Genomic DNA, 21218 nt, shown 5'->3' on the forward strand with positions numbered 1-21218 from the left:
AGACTCTCATTTCCAACATAAAGAACAGAGATGAGGCAAAGGCAAGGGAGACCTCCAGGAGAGGAGCTGAGAGATTACAGACACCAGGCCTGCTCGTCCTGCAAAGGCAAAAGAACATGGCTAGGTGGCCCCAATTGAGCTTTGGAGAATTAAACTGATTTACCTCTCAACCTGGGAAATGCACACAAGAGGCTGTCATTTGCAATGAAACAGAATGAACATTTCTGGTCAAGTGTTCCAGGAGAAGGGGGCAAAAATGGAACAAAGGGCAGCTGGGACCTCAACAGCAGACTAGCAGGTAGCTTCTGCCACAAACTGGACGCTTATCAAAGTAACACAGCTGAGCTGCAGCCCCATGGCATCAGTGAGAACACCTTCTTTGGGGTTCTGTTCCTCAAGAAGGCCTCTTGAGTTCCCAGATCTGTCCAAATCTCCATCGGCCAGGACTTTCGCTGGACAGTGAGTGCTCTTCTGCCTGCTCTGCACTGATGGCAGTAGAGCCAGTGAGCCCGGCAATCGAGGTCCTTCCACCTGCACCGATGCAGAGCTGGCACAGCAACAGCGACAACCAAACTGAAGAGTTATCCACGGAAGACACGGGGATGACTTCATACATCTCTAGTGAAGGTCCCCCACAGGAGATTTCCCACAGGGAGTTCCTTCTCAGAACTGAGAACCAGGAACCAAGTTACACACAACATGGACTTAGACGAGTAGGAGGATAAATTTATTCACAAACTGCTCAAAATCACAGGCTGTAGAGAACAGGGATTTGGACTGGCAAACTGCTGCCCCCTTCCACCAGCCTTTCTTCTCCGACTGTCCTGGAGCCTGCGGCTGGGCAGCAAACCCCACCCCTCACCCCACTCCACTGTACCCCACCACCCCACCCACCCACCAGCCAGAAGCAAAACCTTATGATGAGGTTTCAGGGAAAACATCCTGTTTCCTGTCCTGGTTTTTCGCCATTCCAATGTGCTCTCTAAACACTCCCTTGTCCTGGGACCCAGGCAGAGGTGAGACCCAGCCTATGTCCTGTTAGGTCACTGGTCATCCTGGAGGGTAGGGAAGAGAAAAGAGAAGGTTTCAAACCAAGTCCACTGAAGACAAATCAGCCTTAATGCTCACCCTCTGTTTACACTCTCCACATTAATAAATGCAGCAAGACACTTTTGTCCCAGTTTTTAAAAAACATAAGTGTGAATTTTGTGACCTTTTATAGGAGACTCCTGCACCCTCTGCTTAAAGATTGTAGAGGCGACTGGTGTTCTCACGCAAGGTAGCCAAGGTGTGGGAGAGAGGCTGATCTTTGACCCTGGCAATCTCTCGAACTGTATGCAAGGCCAGGCCTGGGTGGGCATACTGACAAAGGCTTTTGGGAACCTGGAAGATATCAAGCATTCAGAACATCGCTGTGCCTTCTGTGCATAGTCATTACACAGAATCCCTCCCGGCCCTTCCCCAATAAGGACCTCTTTGGGGCTGCCCTGTAGAGACCCCTTTACCTGCAGGTGCAGGGAGAGTCCTAGTCATGGGGGGCTCTGGGTGAGCAGGGTCCCACGCTTCCTTGGACTACCCTCTACAGGGTAGGGCTTTGCACTGCCTGGAAGAGAGTGGTTACCCTTCAGCTTCTCAGCCCCCTAAACTTTTGGCTCTGCAGAGCAATACAAGGAGACATCTCTACACAGCCAAGGGTGGGACCTGGAAGTCACTGGGGCTCTGGCCTTGCCAACCTTCCCACCCTTTCTCCTCAGTGCCTCAAATCAGCCTGAAGATACCCATACCTGTCGAGGCAAAAAGTAGGGGGCATCAGTTTCCACGATGATTCTCTCCAGCGGGATCTGTTTCAGAGCTTCCCGGGCCTCCCAGGCAGAGGAGTAAGTCAGGACAGCGGTTGAAGCCCACAGACATGTTGGGAAAGTGCTTCAACAGGGGCTCGATGACCGGGTAGCTGCCAGTGAAGCAATGCCTGGGAGGAGAATTCCAGGTCAGCATTCTCTCACAATCCCCTCTGCAGCAACCCCCAACTCCCTCTAGACATATTAGCCCTTATAAATTATTTCTTGTGGATAAATTTCCAGAAATGGAAAGACAGCTTCCAAAGGAAGGACTCCATGGTAAACACAGAGAAGAACTGGCTCTAACACAGGAAGAGGCAAAATGACTCCTGGTGAGCAGTGCTCACCCATCAACCCTAGACACCATAGAACGCTGCACCGCCACTTGAAACAATCACCCAGAAGAACAGGCATACAGCAACAACACAGGGACAGGGTTGTGCTTATAACACAGAAAAAGAAGCAGAATTTAAAACTGTGGCCTCACTAAGACTACAACTACAGCAGGTAAAAATTATGACCATGTAGTCAAATGATTCAAAGGAAACAAAAATAAAAACACTGAGGAGTAGGCTGGACGGAGCAAGGCAAAGGGGAAAAAATTGGGACAACTATAATAAATAAAAATAAATAAAACAATGAAATATTGAGGAGACTACAGATGCATTTTTCTTCTCTTAATTTGATGGCTACTTATGTCCTTAATTTTTTCTATATATAAACCAATGTGGAAATTCAGGGCTTCCTCCAGTCACAAACACCTTGTCGGGCCATTTTAGGCGCCATCTACCTACCACCAACCGATTAGAATTCCTTTAAAGTCAGCCCAGAATGAAGCAATGAAAAACCAACCAGCCACCCCAGAAGGGCTGAGTGGCTGTCTGTGGTGTGCCAGCACAGTCAGAGGTCAGGGCCTTCGCATCTCTGTTTGGGCACCCGAAAGGGCAGCAGCCTAGAGGTCTGACAGGCCACCTACTTCTGCCACCTGTCAAGACCTGGTTTGGGTTCTAGGGTCCCTGTTTTTGTTTTGGGGGGGGGGGGGGGTGTTTGTTTTTTCAGTTAACCCATCTCACTCATCTGGAAAGAGCCAGCCCAGGCATCACCTCCTGACCCCCTTCTAGCCAGGCTTAGCTAACGGCCCCTCCCCCTCCCTAGCTCACGGCACTTCACGCCCACCTCAGCCTCACTTGGTCTACGGTAGGCACCAGCTGACTCATCGTCTCCCACTGCTGAGCCAACACCCAGGACAGGCACACGGTGAGTTTGTCAAACTGAACTTAAGAACCCCTACATACCACTCAGATAAAACATATCCTGCACTTTAATGAACTTTCACATTTAAAAGAGGAAAAGAAAAATTTTCAGGTGCCCTGGAATTTTCTCTGTGTGCTAAGTCACTGGACTCCACAGCCGCCTCCTCAGTCCTCACTTCTGAGAACTGAGATTCCGTTTCAGCCTGCCACCCAGGACAGGGGTCATGAAAGCCCCCTATTGCTCACTGGTGATTCAGGGTATTGGCTCAAACCATATAAAGTTGCAGTTTTGTAAGTAAAAAGCGGTCAAATATCAAATATTTCATATGGTTTAAACTAACACTTAATCTTTAGAAAAGATACTAAAGACAACATTATCCACTCAGCTCTCCTACTGAGTTTTTGTTTGTCCAACTAACATCCTAGACAGAGGGAAGCATTCATTTCATTTGCCCGCTGAAGCGCCCGCCTAACCTATGGATCTTGTAGTCTGAGGGCACAAATTTTTTCATGATGCTCAGCAGATCTTCGTCAGCTTCTCGGCAGTGAATCACCAAGGGCTTCTTTAGAGACACGGCCAGCTGCAGCTGTCTCTCAAACACCTGGGAGAAAATAAAGCGACAACACATGCGGGTCAGGGCCACTTGGGAAGTCTGTTCCCAGTCCAATGGGCAGTCCCACTGTCTCCAACTCTGTATATTTAAACTATACTGTATAATGTACAATAACAGACAAGGCTTAATGGGTCTCACTAAAGAGCCAGGTATTGCTCAAAGCGCTTTAGGTACATGGTAACCTATAACCCTTACAAACACCCTGAGGTAGGTGAAGAAACTGAGGCTCCAAGTGAGGTCAAGTAACTTGCAGCCGAGAAGCTGTAGCACCACTGTTCAGATGTGTCCACACAGCAACCACTGTGCAACGTTTACCTGGGGCTGCAGGGGCAGGGTGGGGCTCAGGAACAGAAAGTACAAGCTAAACGTCCTTCCCCTCACTGTCCCCGCCTCTACTCCCAAGAAGTAGTCACCTTCCACAGCTTTTCCTACACAAGCACATGTGTGCGCGCACACACAGAATCAACGCCTCCATTTCAGATAAATTATTATACGTGTTTTCTTTACTCAGCTAAAATCAGATATTCTTCTAGGTGAATACCTACAGATATGTTATACTTTTTTTTTAAACTCTAGCCATTTTTAAATCTTCATTAGTAAAATACACACATTGTTAATGATTTAAATGAAAAAAGTAGGGCTAGAACTTATTTTTTCCTCAACAAGTTCAGGTTTAGGACAAAGAACAAAAGTATTAATTCATCACAAACAAACTGCCTCATCTTAATGTTTCCATAAACAGTTTTTTTCAATTGTGGAGTATAATTTTGCATTTTTTACATCAAATAATGAGATGCTTTTGGTAATTTGAGTCAGGTGATACTCACCTGAAAATGACATTTTCAAGTCTAACACTGTGCTTCCTCTTCTCATAACAGAAGCACTGAGCCAATATAGCAATCTGACATAACTCTTGTTTAACTTGTTTTAGTTTGCAACTCAAAGAAAATGCCCATAAGAACCAGAATCATAGGATGTTTGGTAGGGCTTCACAGACTGGCTAGTTCCAATGTGTACAGTTGGCTGGATCCCCTTCCCAACACATCTCCTCTCCTTGAACCCCTACAGAGGCAGCAGGTTGCCAGGGATCATAATCCCAACGTTTAATTACTGCCTCAAAAACTATTATTCCTTAGAACAGTTAAACTACTACAGCCTTTGGGTGGAATATAACCCAGCTGGTAAAAAACGTATTTTTCAAAGTATACTGAATGAAACAGGAACATGTTCGCAAGTGGAAAAAATCATTCAAAACAATTACTTTCCTTTTTCAAATTCCCTAATTTCTTTTATTAAAAACATGTACACACAACACATATTCCCTTGATTCTGTGACAGGTGCTTGTAAGACATGTCACCAATTTTCCCCTGCAATTCTCCAAAGGACAATGATATTACAAATATAATGTTTTGTAAAACATCCAAATTTCAAAAATGTTAAAATAAAAGAATTGCTAGTGGGCAGGAACTTGTGGCTGGGCTGGAGCTATCTAGAGCATTTGTCCTGACCAGGAACCGGGCTAAAAAACAGAACAAGAGTGACTACAGCCAGCGCACATCAGTGATTTTACCCAGTGTGCTTACTCTCTTCTGCCTGCATATGCTCAGGTTCCCACTGATCCATTATTTCCAGGGATTCCAGAGTTCATCAGTCTCCTCTGGGGGTGGCCCCCCAGCAGCTGCTGCATACTCATTACCTCAGTAATTAATTCTAGTCAAACACAAATACAGACAGAAGCAGCTGGGTTCAGCCAGGCCTGCCCAAGTGGGGAGGGACAGTCTATTCGTTCACCCTGGCTTTCCAACTCCTGAAACCTAGAGATTCTGATAGTCATACTGGCTGGTATGTGCAACTCACACACAAACCATCCAGAACCTAACTCTTAGAAATTAAACAGAAAGGAAACAGTTAAATTTCTGAAAAGTTAACAGTGGTTTACTCTGGATAACAGGATAACCACTGATTTTCCCCCAATTTTTTTTGCTTTTCTCTATTTTCTAATCCTTCCAGAAAAAGGTAACCGAAACAAAGCTCTCTCTCATATTGAACCACAGCTAACACCCTCTTACTCAACCAGATACCGTCCTTCCACATAAGACTTTTCTTCTCCCCTTTGCAGATAAAATATTCAGGACACACCAAGACCTTGCCAACCACTCTGCTTTTATAAAGGCAAGTGCAACTCAATGCCTGTATCAACTAAAGCAGTGGCTAGTTCCCACCACTTGTTTTGGTGCCTGAGTTTAGATTTACTTCAAGAACATCCACTTCCTCCAGTGTTTTACAAAAAAAATCTCGTCTTCCTCTCTTCTATATACAGTTCAGTCCTCCCACTGCCAGCAATTTATTTCCTCTGAATCACTGTTTTCCAGCTTGAATCCCATCTCATCAAGCCAAACGATTCCTGCAAGATTCTATTTGCCACCCTATTAACTCCAAGTTCAGTCAGCAGGCCCTAGGTACCTCTACATGTGGATCAGATACCATGATGATTTAATAGAAGGAAGAGTTACTATGAAACACTTGGCTCACTTCCTGGCATACAGCAGGCATTTAACAAAACATCAGCTATACAATATCAGTATTTCCGGTTGCCTCAGTGTACACATTTCTGAACTGTTCCTCTTTCTATACCACACCTGCTCAGTGTCATAGAGACCAAATGGGTAAGCAGAACATTAAATATTTGTCTCACTTTCTTTAAAAAAAAATCTATTTTTTCCTATGTCTTCAGGTTTAGCTATTTTCCATTCATTTTGTGGCTAATAAATTATAGCTTCAAGCCAGAAATTGTAAGCCCCCCAGTGTTAGTAATGAAAGGGAGCTCTAGATAGGCAGGGTAATTACTGATTTTTCCCCAGACCTAATTGTGAACTGAAACACTATACTAGAAAACATCCCCCCAGGTCAAAAACTGAAAACATTCCATATACATAAAATCTCACCCACCTGTCTGAATGTACATCAAGTCAAAATCACCCGGTCGGAATTTAATAACCTTAACAGGTCCTAGCAAATTCATCTAAAAGAAAATCTTTTGGAAACAACTGAACATCTGAAGTTGTTTCCTATGGAAATTAACTGATAAGCCTAGCATGCGTATTGGCTATCATGGATAACTATTCAAATTGGAATCTCTATTTCCTAAAGGTGTATAAAAGTCTAGTCTTCTACTAAAGCAGGACACCATACCTTCCTTGAATTTTCTCTCTTCAAACAAAGGAAAGTTAAGAAACCACTGACTCGGAGATTCCTTCTCTGAATTCACACAGTGAACCACAGATGCCAGGATAAGTGGGGTACACCATCAGTGCATGGCTGACTGATGCTGACCCACCTGGGCTGGAAACAGCACCAAAGGGGAAAGCTGGTGCCAAATTCTGCCCAGCTGGAATCAACACATGCTCACCAAGGTCTGAACACATTGGGCATGTGGACCCAGACTTAACGCATCAACAGGAAGACAGCATAGAACAAATTCAACCTGACGACAACATGCACAGTGAGGAAGTGGGAGGGTCTTTCTCCCTGTCCTGGTCCTTCCTAAAACAGAAACTTCCACTGAAGTGCTACAGCTACTCATACCCTGCCGAATCTCCATGCTTAAAAGATATTAGGAGGAAAAAATATTAAGATGGAAACAATTGTTATCTCTAATGGAGTGAGAAATTATCTTCTTTACACATTTTCGTATTTTCCAAGTACTCTACAATGAGTATACTTAACGTTAAAATAAAAATAAAAATAATTATGCAAAATTTGTTGCTTCCCAGAACAGGTGTTTTGACACATATCATTAGCCATAAGAAGTCACAAAGTACCTGTCCCCCACCCTCTGCTTACATTAAAAAACTAAAAGAAATAGCTTGTGAAAAATTTGAAAAATGACATCTAGATGGTCTGATAAGAGCAATTAAATGTTTAGGATTTCTAAACCCTTTACTCCAAAAGTAGAGAACCACCCCTTCAAAAAGTAGAGAACGCTATTGTACATACTCCAACAACTAAACAGAGAAACTGAAACGTATTGTATTTCAACAACTAAAAGAGGGTCGCCAAGCAAGTAGCAAGTGGGTCGCCAAGCAAGTAAGCAAGTGGGTCACCATCAGCCATCGCGAACAACAGTTAACTCTGCGGACCGGGAAGTTCATGCCCACCACTCTACTTTGGCAGAAATAAATGGTAACTGACGCCCTTCACCCTGGGAAAGCAACTGTTGTACTGAGGAAAGAAACTGGAGGAAAACTAGCCAAAATGTGGAAGACCACACCAGATGTCATATTTGTGTTTGGATTCAGAATCCATTTTGGTGGTGTCAAGACAAGTGGCTTTGGTATAATTTATGATTCCTTAGATTATGCAAAGAAAAAGAACCCAAACGACACTTGCAAGACATGGCCTACATGGGAAGAAGACCTCAAGAAAACAGAGAAACAAGTGCAAGAACAGAATGAAGAAAGTCAGGGGGACTACAAAGGCCAATGCTGGTGCTGGTAAACAGAGTAAAGATTCTTCAGTGACTTTGTGGTGATTGTGCAGATTTTTTATGAGAGGATTAATAAACTAAGAACTTTAAAAAAAACTATAAGCAAATTAAAGAGAACCTCATTACCTTGTGCTGTTCTGGGACAGGCGTGGTGCATTTGTAAGAGTAATCCAAGCCCATTTCTCCAAATGCCACAGCCTTGGGATGCCGTAAGGCTTGTAAAAGATTTCTTTCTTGACTCTCACTGTAGTAACGTGCAAAATGAGGGTGACAGCCAAAGGCCCCCCAAACCAGATCCTCTTTCAACAGCTCCTCCCATAGGCAATCTGTCAGCGTCCTGGGATCACAGAAGTCAGAGATACAGCCCTGAAATTCCTTAGGGAAGGAGCTGCTATAAATTTTCCTGAACTTGCTAAAGGTCCCTTTGAAAGACAACTTGGAATAGAGCATGTCCAAGTGACAGTGAGTATCAATGAAGCCCTCCTCTAGGTTTGGCTCCCGATGGCTCCTTGGCAGAGGGCTAGATGCATGTCTTTCACAAGAACGGGGTGGCATCTCCTCCTGGAATGTTCTTTTCTCCTTCACCTGCTCTTCTAAGCTTCTGGAGAAATGAAATGAACGAGAATTCTGGGATCTGCCTTCCTCTGTTGCCTCCAGATCTCTGGAGGTATTTTGGGAGCTCACTGTTGAGTTGGAGGAATAATCACTCAGGAGGCCCCGGCTGCTCCTCCCAGCCTGCAATGTGTCACTACTGCTGCTGCTGCCTATGGAGGGGTAGCTGGAAGGCTTGGTGCTGCTGGTCCAATAGCTGGCATAGTCACACCAAGGACTACTGTACAAATGAGCTGGATACATGACATAGTCAGTGGGGAAGGCAGAAGGTTCTGAAACTGCTGAGAGTTTCATCGAGATAGGCTCCTCCTGAGAGAATCTGACTGTGGAGACCTCGTCCACGTCGGACCAGTCACTTCCTGAAGAGGCGTGCTCTATCACCACCTCCCTTTCTTTAGGCTGCAGAAAAGAAACAACAAAGGGTTAGCCTTCCTGTGTGAAGACAACCTCCCATAATCCGCCATCTGTAGAACATAAGCTGTTACTTATTTTTCAGGTGAAGGAAGGTTTTGCATTGGCTCATTAGCTCACTCTGTCACCTACTTTACTTATGATTTCCAGAAAGTGAGCCAGGTTACACCTAAGAACAGTCAAATCAGGTTCAGGGGATAAACTCATAACACCATCCCTGAAGGGGATGCTACACCTGCACCCCCTCTCTCTGAATGATCCCTCTTGAGAAAAACTGTTCTGTGTTTTGGAGATTTTAGAGAAAAGCAGTGCTAGGTATCTCATCTCTAACAATATATTTCTCATACATTCAAAATGCAAAACCACACATGGATGGTAGTTTTAAGATGTGTCGCAAATTCTGACACTACTCCCCATTGAAAGATGGGGTTTGTGAACACTCCACTTGAACCTGGCCCAAACCGTGACTTACTTGCAATCAACAGAATGCAGCAGTGAAACTGCACAAGTTCCAAGGCTAGGTCAGAACACAGCCTTGAAGCCTGTGTTCTGGTTCCAGCCTTATCCTGGTTCTCTCAGCTTGCTTCTCTGGGGGAAGCCAATCACCAAATAAGAAATCATACCACCCAAGACCACATGCTAGAGAGGTTACTGGTAGGTGCCAGCATCGACTGCCTAATGTGTGTGAGTGAACATCTTAGACGTCCATCCTTGCTGAGCTTTCAGATTGTGGCCCTCAAAAATCTGAATGAAACCACATAAAACACCCCCCAAACAAGATATTCCCAGTCCAGATCTTTATAAATTCCTGACTCACAAAATTGAAAGCAAAACAATACCATTATTTTATAGCTCTAGGTGCCATAGTAACCAGAAAAACTACACATTGCATTAAATCAAGTTAGCACTGCTAGAACCTAAGTTCCACAAGGTCAGGAATTTTTATTTTCTTCACTGATGTTTTCCAAACAGGCAGAATAGTGCCTGGCATATAATGAATGTTCATAAATATTTGTTGAATTACTTCATAGAATGGTGCAATGGTGTCTGAACTTAGCTTCACATCAGAACCTCTAGGGGGCTTTTGAAAAACACAGCTTTTTATTTTTTTAAATTTTATTTATTTACTTTTGGAGAAAGTGAGGGACAGAAACAGCAATGTGCAAGAGATACATGATCAGTTGCCAAATCTTGCACACTCCCTACTGGGAACCTGGCCCACAACGCAGGCATGTGCCCTGACTGGGAATAGAACCGGTGACCCTTTAGTTCACAGGCCAGTGCTCAATCCACTGAGCCATACTAGCCAGGGATCCATGCGGTAAAATTTACAGTTACATTTATTGAGGGCAGACTATACACTAGCACTAAGCAAAGTGTTTTCATGTATGTCCTTGGCACTAGCAGTTTGGGGATGAATCAATGATAGGTATAGAGAAAACTAAAGAGAAAAGCAAGGTCATGATCACCTCCAAGGAAAGTAAACTTTTACAAGAAAGGAAATATAATCAGAGTATACCAGGTGACTCAGCTATGAACATGGTGGTAATAAATTCTAAACAGATTTAGCCAAAAATTGTATTCCAGCACAGGGAGCTACAGGAAGGGGAGGAAATATGCCATGAGTGTGGGTGCCACTGAAGCGAGTTAGCGCCGAGAACTAAATGCTCACCTTCCTGAGTAGGAAGTCCACAGATGTCCAGAGTTGAAAAATCATTCAATTGTGAAATCACTTAGAAATACGGAGTTAAGTACTAGAAGAAAGACCTCAAAGAGATGAAAGGGGCTGCCACTGAGGAGCAGTAATAAAGGATAGGCAGAGACAGGTGGAACAAAGGAATGATTTTTCCCCCACAATTACAAGCTATGTTAAAAACTGCTAGCTTCCTTTCAGTATCACTCTCTCCTTAATAGCAGTAGAAGTTTTTCTGGGTGTAAGTCTGAGAGATAGAAGTTAATTTTCCAGACTCTATTGCAGCTAGATCTTGGGTAGGTTTTTAGATTCTCATCAATTGATATGAGCAGATACCACGTGGACAACTTCTGAGCCAAGCTTTTAAAAGGGAGAAAGTGTACTTTCTTCTTCTTTTCTCTTCCTACTGGCTGAAGTGGGCAACATATTGTACTCTGAATCCTATCAGAGTAGCCACCTCAGACCACAAGATGGACAACTGTGTTGAGGAAAGAAGAAAAAAAGAGAACTGTGTCGAGGGGCAACAGAGCATCAAGATAGAAGGCACCAAGGTGGAACCATCCTCCTCAAGCCAAACTTTTTTTTTTTTAAGATTTTATTTATTTACTTTTAGAAAGAGGGGAAGGGAGGGAGAAAGAGAGGGAGAGAAACATCAGTGTTATCAATTGGCTGTCTCTCTCTCATGCTCCCAATTGGGGACCTAGCCCACAACCCAGGCATGTGCCCTCATTGGGAATCGAACTGATGACCTTTCAATTTGCAGGCCGGCACTCAATACACTCAGCCACACCAGCCAATGGAAGAAACTTCTATTTTCTTTAAGCCACTGTTATTTTGGCCTTTGTATGGCAGGCAAATCCATATCCTAAAAAGGATATAAATTCTTATAAAAAAAAAAAAAGACAGCACTACATTGAGGTTTCTTAATTAACTCTGAAATGCAATGTTAAAAGAGAACCATCAGTTTGTCACCTGGAATCCTGAGTAAATAAAGTACTACTTTAATGATTAACACTTAGAATCAAACTAGAAAGACCAAATACTACATTTAATCAAGAGAACTATGGTAAAACTCACCTTTTGGCATTCTAAATGAGAGTCCGAGTCATCCAAAAATTCTAGGGGTGGAGAGCACTTGTCAATAACTGTCCTTCGGTCACCAAGTGGCTCCTCCCTGGGTTTCTCCTGAGGGTCTACCACCACTCTCCTGTCACAGATGCTGCTCCTCTCTGGCACAGCTTTTTTCTCCTCTTTCACTCTGGCCTCTGGGGCTGACTCTTTCTCTTTCTGAGGAGCAGACACAGTGACACTCCTGGCTGGTCCTTCTCCACGGCTGGGATGCTCTCCTGTGTTTGATTTTGTCCTACTGACAGTTTCTCCCTTCCTTTTTGGCATCGACTTTCCCAGGATACCCTGGATAGCCTTCAGGTAGATCATTGTAGAGCCTTGGTCTCGAAGTCTATCCTTCTTTCTTTTCTGAACCTTGCTTGGGTCCTCGGTTGTATCATTTTGCCCCTCAGCTTCAGCTGCAAACTCAGAGTTCATGGAACTATGAGAACTATCTTTGGAATTAACCTGGAAGAAAAAACAGAGATCAAGAAAGGGTGATTTCATACATCAAGCATTTGGCAAATTAAAAACCAGTGGGGTCTCCACCAGTCAAAGGCAGAGTGACAGTGGGTAAGACAGACAAAGACTCTCTCCAAGTGATGGTTCCCCTCCTACCCCCGTAAAAGGAATGGAACTGCTGCTATTTCTTAATATTCACTTTCTCATACTTATCAGATAATACCCTCATACTGCAGTGGGAAGGAATGAGCTGAGAAAGCAACAGTCTATTAACACTACACTGCAAGCTCCTCAAGGGTGAGCACTACCACATACTTCAGAACACACACACACAGGCAAAATAGAAGCCTAACATCTTAGCACTGGAAAGCTCCCAAGAAACCAGCTAATCCAACCCCACAACCAGGAATCAAGGAAACCCAAGGGCCCCATGAGGAGTGGACGCCAATCATCTGACTATTAAGAGCAGGGTGCTTAGCACTATACCCAGAGCCTCCTTTTCTTAAAATAAATTTTAAAAAAGATTTCAGTTATTTATTTTTAGAGAGCAGGGAAGAGAGGGAGGAAGAGAGGGAGAAAGAGAGGGAACATCAACGTGTGGTTGCCTCTCACGTGCCCCTACTGGGGTCCTGGCCCACAACCCAGGCATGTGCCCTGACTGGGAATCAAACCAGTGACCCTTTGGTTCGCAGGCCAGCACTCAATCCACTGAGCCACACCAGCCAGCGCACAAGAGCCTCCTTTGAGTTCTCAGCAAACTTCTAAACCTTAGTGCTGGAAGGTACCTCAGTTTTCAGGGTCAATCAAGAGATCTACTCCGTCCCCCGAAATCTTCTCAGAGATACAGGTAAAGTCTCAGCCTCTTTCTTTACCTCTCCACATACCGCCATTCCAGGAGTCCACAGGAAAGAAGCTAGATTATTTCCTCACATTAATTCCCTGTGAAACTCAGATCCAGTCTAATCCCAGCCTAGTGTAAGAATGCTCCATAAGTCTTCCCCCAGAACCATTCCCAAAGCAGTGCACTCCCAAACACCCCTACTATGAGGAGAAAAGCAGTATGTATGGTAGAAGGTAAAAAGTGCCAGGGAGAAAAATAAAACAGAAAAGGGAGTACAAAGTGGGAAAAGGAAGGAGGTCACTCAAATCTAGAGTTCAAGGCAGAGGTTTGGACTAGGGGTTTATATTTTTAATGTGCACTTTCCAAAATGTTAAATACTGTGAGGACCTGTGGGTCCAGCCTATAGCCCAGTGTGCAAACCCTGACAGGGAAGACCGGACTGCACTTGCGTGGGTAAAAGCAGGTTGGGAATATACAGCAACACAACTTATTTCCACATAGACTTAGCAGAGCAGCCACGGGTGCCACCCCTCTTTACAGAGAGGGACGCTGCCACATGGATTGTTAAGTGGCAGAACCAGGATTCAAATTCAAGTTCCCCCTAACATCCTGGAAACTAAGGAAGAATAGGGAAAATATGAAAGTTGGGAAATAGTATCAAAGGCTGAGATGTCAGAGACCATGAGGACCTAAGATCATTGAAGAAGTTTCAACAGTGAACAGGTGGCTATAAAGGTAAAGGTTAGGCAGAAAGTACAAGAGCAGAGACAAACCACCTGGCTTTCAAAGGGAGAGACTAAGTTTATCCAGGCAGGACCGCTTGGTGAATTGTGCATCTCTGAAGGCACGCCGACGGAAAGAGCACATGGAGATGTCGTTCCAGCGCCCATCACGGCCAGTCTGAACAATCTCAACAGTTCCTAACAAGCTTTCAGCCTCCTCCTTATCTTTTCTCTTCAATGAGCCAGGAGTTCTAAAATCTGGCAATGTCATGCCTCTACTTAAACCCTTCCATGGCTCTGCATTTGCCTACAGCATACACCCCAAACTCCTAAGCATGACCTTGAAACCCTTTCCCAGGGTGCCCCCCAACTTTCCTTTCCAGCATCATCTCCCAGCTTTCTCCACACACCCAGGTGTCCGGGGAATGAAGAAAGGTGCTGAAGAAGTGAGGAAGAAGGGCCCACAGGAACCAGTAGTGTCCCAAGTACTTCAGACCAGCAGTATTTCCTGACCCTTTTTGAATACACATTGCTGCTGTTGCCTGAAACGTCCTTTCCTCCTCCTTGTCTACCAGAACTCAAATGATACCTCTTCTGTGAGCCCTTTCCCTGTGGTGTGTCACTCATTCCTCTGACCCCTGGTACTTCAGATATTGCTGTTACAACACTCTATGCACTGCATTGTGATGAATGACTTTTCAGTCTGTCAATCACTGCTTTATTCTTTGAACATCTAGCCTCTAAAACAGACTTCCACCCAAGCACTGGACGTCTGCTGAGGGAACATGCAGGAAATGGGATCACACATGAAAGCTCTAGCATTCAAAGAGCTGAGATACACAATCGTTTCTTGGGTCTGGGCTGTGTCACCCTGCAGAGAGAACCTCAGGGGAAGGATCCTGCCCTCTTCATCTCTCCATCCCTCACATCTACTGCTGGGCCAGGACAGAGCAGGCGCTCCAGAGGGCAGCAGTGGAAAGAATCCTGCCTTTGAGGTCAGACTGATCTGGAATTATACCATAGTTCTGCCACTTACAAGCTGTATGGCCTTGGTCAAGTTATTTAACCTTTCTAAGGCTCCTTGTCCCAGTGCCTACACACAGTAGGTGCTCAAATATTTGTTAATCAATATGTAAATATTTGTTAACTAATATGTAAAGATAATACCACCTACTTCACAAGACTCTGAGGATTATAAGATAGTCTACAGATCAAACACTGAGAATTATATCTGACCAAGGTCTATTACATTATAAAGGCTCAAATGTTCCCTTCCACTCTTCCTTCCCTATATGGAATATAAAATTTTACATAGGACTAAATATAAGGTAGGTGAAGGTGTTCATAATAGACATTTAACGTTCTCTGTAAACAAAGATCATCAGTTACCATCAGAATTTGAGAAAACCTCAAACAATTGTCCTAGCGGTGATAAGGAACAAACAATGCGAGGCTGGCCAGCAGGAATCTCTAAGGATTCCAAAACACCCCAGTCTAGCTATGGTCTGAATATGTCCCCCTAAAATTCATGTTGAAATCTGACCCCAAGGTGACGGGGCTAGGTGGAGCCTTCGGAAAGTGATTCCATTATGACAGTGGATTAGTGTTCTTATACAAGAGGCCCCAAGAAAGCTCGCATGACCCCTTGTGCCATGTGAGGACACAATGAAAAGTCAGCAGCGCTGAAGAGAGCCATCACCTGACCACGCTGGCACTCCGATCTCAGATCTCCAGCCTCCAGAACTGTAGGAAATAAATTTCTGTTGTTTATAAACTACCCAGTCTGTGGTATTTTGTTATAGCAGCCAAACTAGGCTAAGACAAACATCTTCCCCTTGAATATTCTAGAACCTGGCACTGAGATTTTTGTACTGAAGCAGCAGGAAGGGGGGTGAGGGTGACGACACACAAAGCCACGTGTGTAGCCCTCAAAGGTCACAGAGTAAACATAGAAAAGCAGATGATGTGTGAGTAGAAGGTAGAAGAGTGCTGAGGGGACCTTGGAAGAACCTAGGGGGCAAACATGCCATTTTCTGTCAATGCCCCTCAGTTGTGCTTGCTGACAGGGGTTAAGAGACAAGTTCACACCAAGACTGGAGAAAGGGGGAAGAGGTACAGATTGAGGGGAAGGTAAGAGAGGATACTGTAACTCATCAAGATGAGTGAAGTACTGTGTATCCTGCTTCCAAACTAACAAACACACTCTAGGGAGAGCCCTTGGCAGTGCTAGAGATGGATCTTTCGAAAATGCAAATCTGCCACCCCTCTGTACAGAGTACTATATAAACTAAATTCCTTTGGCAATAAAACCCTGCAGCAATCTGCCCCTACCTAACTCTCCAGCCTCATCCTGGGCTCTTTGCTCCACCTTACCACCTCATGAGACAGTCCTGTGACTTAACCACACTCCCAACAGGCTGTGTGCTCCTCCGAAGCCATCTCATGGCTCCATGACCCAAAAGAGTATTAAGCACACAATAACCCTCAAATGCTTATTGACCAAGAGCAAGGCACTGGTGAACCCAAAGAAACAGGCCCAGACTATTCCTTGTGCCATGTTTAACCATTAAATTGATGTGGTAAAACAAGGTTGCTAAGGGCCAAACAAGAGAAAGGTGGGTCCATGGTAGGATCAGACCCACCTGGCTCAGAGGCCACACCCTTACACTTGAGCCCAGAGTCCGCAGGATAGCCTGAGCCAGGGATGCAGCACACCTCAAAGACTAAGCAAGGTTAATTTTTCTGCCCTTCCAAATACTAGGCTTCACTCCATCTATAACTGCCAATGAAGTTAAAATTTAATCAGTCGATATTATTTTATGCTGTACCCAAATACACTGAAATTACATCGAGGATTCAAGACAAGATTAAATTGTATGAGTAAAGCCCCACATTCACCTTATTTACATGAGTCATGTTCAGTATTCTTATGCCAAAGACAAAGGTTTATAGTTCACCATTAAGTTTTTTAAAAATTCACGTGCCCATACAAGAGTTCTGTGAGGCCCACACTGAAAACACCTGACCTAGGGCACTTAGCCGGAGAGTTCCCCAGGATAAATAGCCAAATACAGCCCCATTTCTCAGTTCCACAAAAAAAAACCACTAAGCAGTCTTAGAGACAAACCTACTTTCCTTGGGGCCATTTTTAAAAAAGCTTTTGTAAAATAACTTTTCTCTAGGGACAGTCCATCTTTCCCCCTCCCCAAATAAAGATTTTTTCTCCACTCTTCCACAGTCAGTACTCCTCCTCACCGTTTTTTTGAAGCCCACAGTTCCAAAACTTAAAAGGCAGACTCTAATAGGGCCATGATCTTTATTTTGTTCCTGGAGAACCGCAAGCAGCTAGGACACAGGCTGACGCAAATTAGGCCCTCAATAAATGTTTTTCCAAAACCTGATTAAACAAGTGGATGAAGTTTACATAGTATGCCAGTGATGTTAGCTAGTGCTCACTCAACTCTAAGAGGGAAACAGGAGACTGGATTTTATTCGCTTCTGTTTCCAACAGACTCATGTTCAACTTTCCCTCACACACACAAAAAGCTGGGAAAATTTTATTACACCTTTAAAATAAAATTAAAAAGTAATAAAATTAAAAGCTAATATAAAATGAATGAGTAGGTATTCCCACTCCTTAGTCTGTACTCTGCTCGCAAATACTCAGCCCTCCTATGTGTTCCCATTGGGGACTAAATGTTTAACCTGCTAAACCACCCCTGCCCCACCAAACCAGAACTCCAGTGTGTTGGACACCATAACTTTAGTGAAAAGCCATACCAAAAAACAAATTCTTATCCCCTGATTCTGATTTAGAGTGGTTCAAAGTACAAGGACACAATTCCTTAACTTTACAACCAAAATACATATATACATCTGTGTCTCCAGAGAAGGCGTATCAAACTCATTTTCACTGGGGGCCACATCAACCTCGAGGTTGCCTTCAAAGGGCCTAATGTAATTTTACAACTCTATAAATGGAACTACTTAACAGTTAAGGGAGAACTCTGCGCTGCCTCCCTATAGAAGCAAGGTGTGGGGCGGGATAAAACAACGTGGAGGGCCAGATTTGGCTTGTGGGCCTTGTGTTTGCCACCTGTGCTCTAGAGCAAGCAACCCACGTTCTACTGTAGTGCTTCTCCAACCAAGACACACTTTACAATTAACTCGAGGAAGCCCAGACCACACCCTACCCCAATTAAACCAGGGTGGGACGCCGGCGGGAGTATTTTAAAGCTTTCCAAGTTGTTCCAAAGGGCCGCCAACTTTGAAAACTACCTCACTAGAGAACTTTAGGCCACCTCCCTGGCCAAACGCTCGCTTGGTGTTCTGTGTTTGAACGAAGTAGACCCCAGAGATCTTAAAGGGCATATCTTTTTTAGTTTCCTTCCACCAAAATTCCCATCCCCAAAATCTCAAGCCACGTAGAAGGGAGTTCACCGGTTGCAAGGCTTTGCAGCTACCCACCTTAAGGCTGCAGGTTTCCTCTTCTAGAGAAGCCATGTCTTCTAGAGAGGAGTTGGCAGGGCACAGAGGAGATCCGCCTGACGAAAGGAAACCCCGTGTGCTCCGAATCAGGCAGCTTTTGGAGGCAGCCCCGTCCACACCTGGGCCAGAGGAATGGGAGGAGGAAGAGGAGGAGGAATTTCTGCGGCGGGATGAGTCCCAGGACAACCTCGGTGTGCAGGCCACATCGTCCTCCTTCTGAGCTTTCAGGCGCTTGGGGCTGCTGGCCCCTCCAGAACGCGACGCAGTGCTTCGAGCTGGCCGTCTGGAGGGGGCCACATCACTGGTCTCCCGGAGGCAGCTACGCTTGCGGGAACACCCTTCCGAAGTGCTGCTCCAGTGGTACTTGACCTTGCGCCGCTCTGACGCCATGAGCACCTGCAAGATAAAGAGGGGACCTGGATTCCAACACCAGCCCTCCTAGCTGCCCCTCCTCAGACTCCCGCCATCCATGCGCCCGCTGGGCGAGGGCAAGCCCGAAGGTCAGAGCCAGGTACCAGCCTTACTGACCTTTCCCCCTTCTTTCCACTGCCCATCACAGTTCTCTAGGTCTGAGTTGCCAAAGCTTTTCAGAGAAGTCAAAACGCTGCAAGATTTACTAAAGGCTTCGGTTCGGTTTCCAAGCCACAACGTGTTTCCGCGATTACCAAACGCTTCAGTTTATACAGCGCTCCTTCGGAGATGTCAAAGCGCTTCCGGGACTACAAAGCGCTTCGACTTAGGTTGCAATACAAAGCCCTTCAGAGATGTCAAAGCGTTTCAAAAATACTAGAGGCGCTCTAAGACCTACACAGAGCAGCCAGACCCAAAGCCCGTGGGCGGGCGCGCTACCTGGAGGCCCGCAACGCAGCCGGAGGGCCGCAAGGCAGGGCCGGCACGGCGCGCAGCCCGCCCAGCAACCGCGGCCCCGCCGACCAGCCCCGGCCAGGCCGGAAGGGGCCCGAGCCGCCCCTCAGGAGCCGGCAACGCCCGGGTCTGCCGCCTCGCAACACGCCCCACCCTACCCGACCTCCTGCTCCGCCGCCCAGTCGTCGGCCCCGCCGACCCCACGGCCCGGACGTCCCGCCCCGGCCTCCCGTTCGCTGCTCGCCGCCCGCCCCAATCTGGCGGCCTCCTCCGGAGATCCGACGCCGCGGGCCTCCGCTGTGCCCGCCTCCCAGAACCAGCCCTGTGGCCCGCAGCACGGCGCACGGTGGGGGCGGGTCCTGCACCGGAGGGAGCCCATTGCTCCAATCCGCGGGGAGAGAGACTCCGCTCAAGACGGAGCTCGCCTGTTGGCCAGGAGCCTGGGAGGCGGGACCCTTCGTCTTATGAAACTCGTCTATTGGTCGGAAACTAGGTGGGGCGGGGCCACTCGCTAGGGCTCTGGGAGAGCGAATTCGAGGCTAGGCCGCCCCCTGTTCCTGGGACGGTCTTCAGAGGACGTAGAGGGCGTCTGCGGACCCAGACAGCGGAGGGCTGCTTCGTTCAGCTCAGCGTTATGCCCTCTAGGCCGGAGGCTTTCAGATCCGGATACGTTTATCAAATCTACACCAACATCAATTAATTAATTGACCTAGGAAACTGGCTCAGGGAGACGTAGTGACACACACAGAGAGTGGCAGAATTGGAATCGGAAGTTAGAAGCCAAGAGGAGCCAGACTTCGAGCAAGAGAAAAAACGAGGCTACACAAAAATGTAAAATATCCGCCTGGAAAAAAAAAAATTCAAAGTCAAAAGACAAGAAAAATAATTGCAATATATGACAAAGATCTGGTGGCCTTACTATGTAAAAACTATGGCAATAAGAGAATTTGTGCCCTCACCGGTGTGACTTGGTTGGGCGTTGTGCCAGAAAGGGTAAGGTCCCCTGGGTTATACTCTGGTCAAGCAAGGCACATGCCTGGGTTACGGGTTCAGTCTCCGGTGGGGGTGAAAATGAGAGGCAACCAATCGATGTTTCTCTCAGATGTTTCAACATCCAGTATTTTCTCTCCCTTTCTCCCTTCCCTGCTCTCTAAAAATAAAATCTTTTCAAAAGAGAGAATTCATATTAAAATGGGCCAAGGAAATGAACCAATGAATAAAAATAAATTACAAAAGCCTCTTTAACATGTTAAAAAAAACTCTACCTCAGTCATTTAAAAAGTACAAATAAAATGTTCACCCATTAGATTGGCAGTGATTAAAAAGCATGATAATAGTCTTTGCAGCTCAGGACGTGGAGATATGCACTCCCATATGTCACTGATGGACATGTAAATTGGTCAACGTCCTGGACAGCATTGTTTGTAGCACAAGGATGAAAACAACCTCAATATGTAGGGAGTAAAGTTAGTTATATAAAGTATTGACCATCCATACAGTGAAGTATCAGGCAAAAAGAATGAAGTGATACAAAAGTACTGTTGACAAAGAATAGCCAAGACAGATGAGAAAAAAAAAACCAGGATCAGGAACAGAGTGAGTGAAATACCCTGTGTGTGGCAAAAAAAAAAAATAATAAAAGAGAGAGGAGTGAAACCTCAAGTTTTTTTTAAATGCCTAAGAATAACCATTGTGTATTTGTGTTTCTAACAGCTTTATTGAGATATAATTTACATACCATAAAGTTCAACTATATGTAGTTTAATGGCTTTTTAAACATACCTGTTTTTTAGTGTATAATTCTGGATTTTCTTTAGTGTATTTAT

The 21218-nt window shown here is 45.3% G+C and overlaps 1 protein-coding gene across 1 annotated transcript; it reads right to left on the reverse strand.

Annotated features, from left to right (window-relative positions):
• Positions 1 to 974: 974 nt before the first annotated feature.
• TATDN2 (TatD DNase domain containing 2) lies at positions 975 to 19673 on the reverse strand. Its single transcript, XM_036030820.1, is given in 9 exon segments — positions 975 to 1055; positions 1214 to 1383; positions 1785 to 1895; positions 1897 to 1969; positions 3566 to 3693; positions 8319 to 9203; positions 11986 to 12483; positions 18508 to 18924; positions 19556 to 19673. Coding segments are annotated over 7 exon segments (2247 nt in total). The 5' UTR covers positions 18919 to 18924; positions 19556 to 19673; the 3' UTR covers positions 975 to 1055; positions 1214 to 1242.
• Positions 19674 to 21218: the final 1545 nt, after the last annotated feature.

The sequence above is a fragment of the Phyllostomus discolor genome, chromosome 7 (genome assembly GCF_004126475.2).
Source record: "Phyllostomus discolor isolate MPI-MPIP mPhyDis1 chromosome 7, mPhyDis1.pri.v3, whole genome shotgun sequence".
In the NCBI taxonomy this organism is placed as follows: domain Eukaryota; kingdom Metazoa; phylum Chordata; class Mammalia; order Chiroptera; family Phyllostomidae; genus Phyllostomus; species Phyllostomus discolor.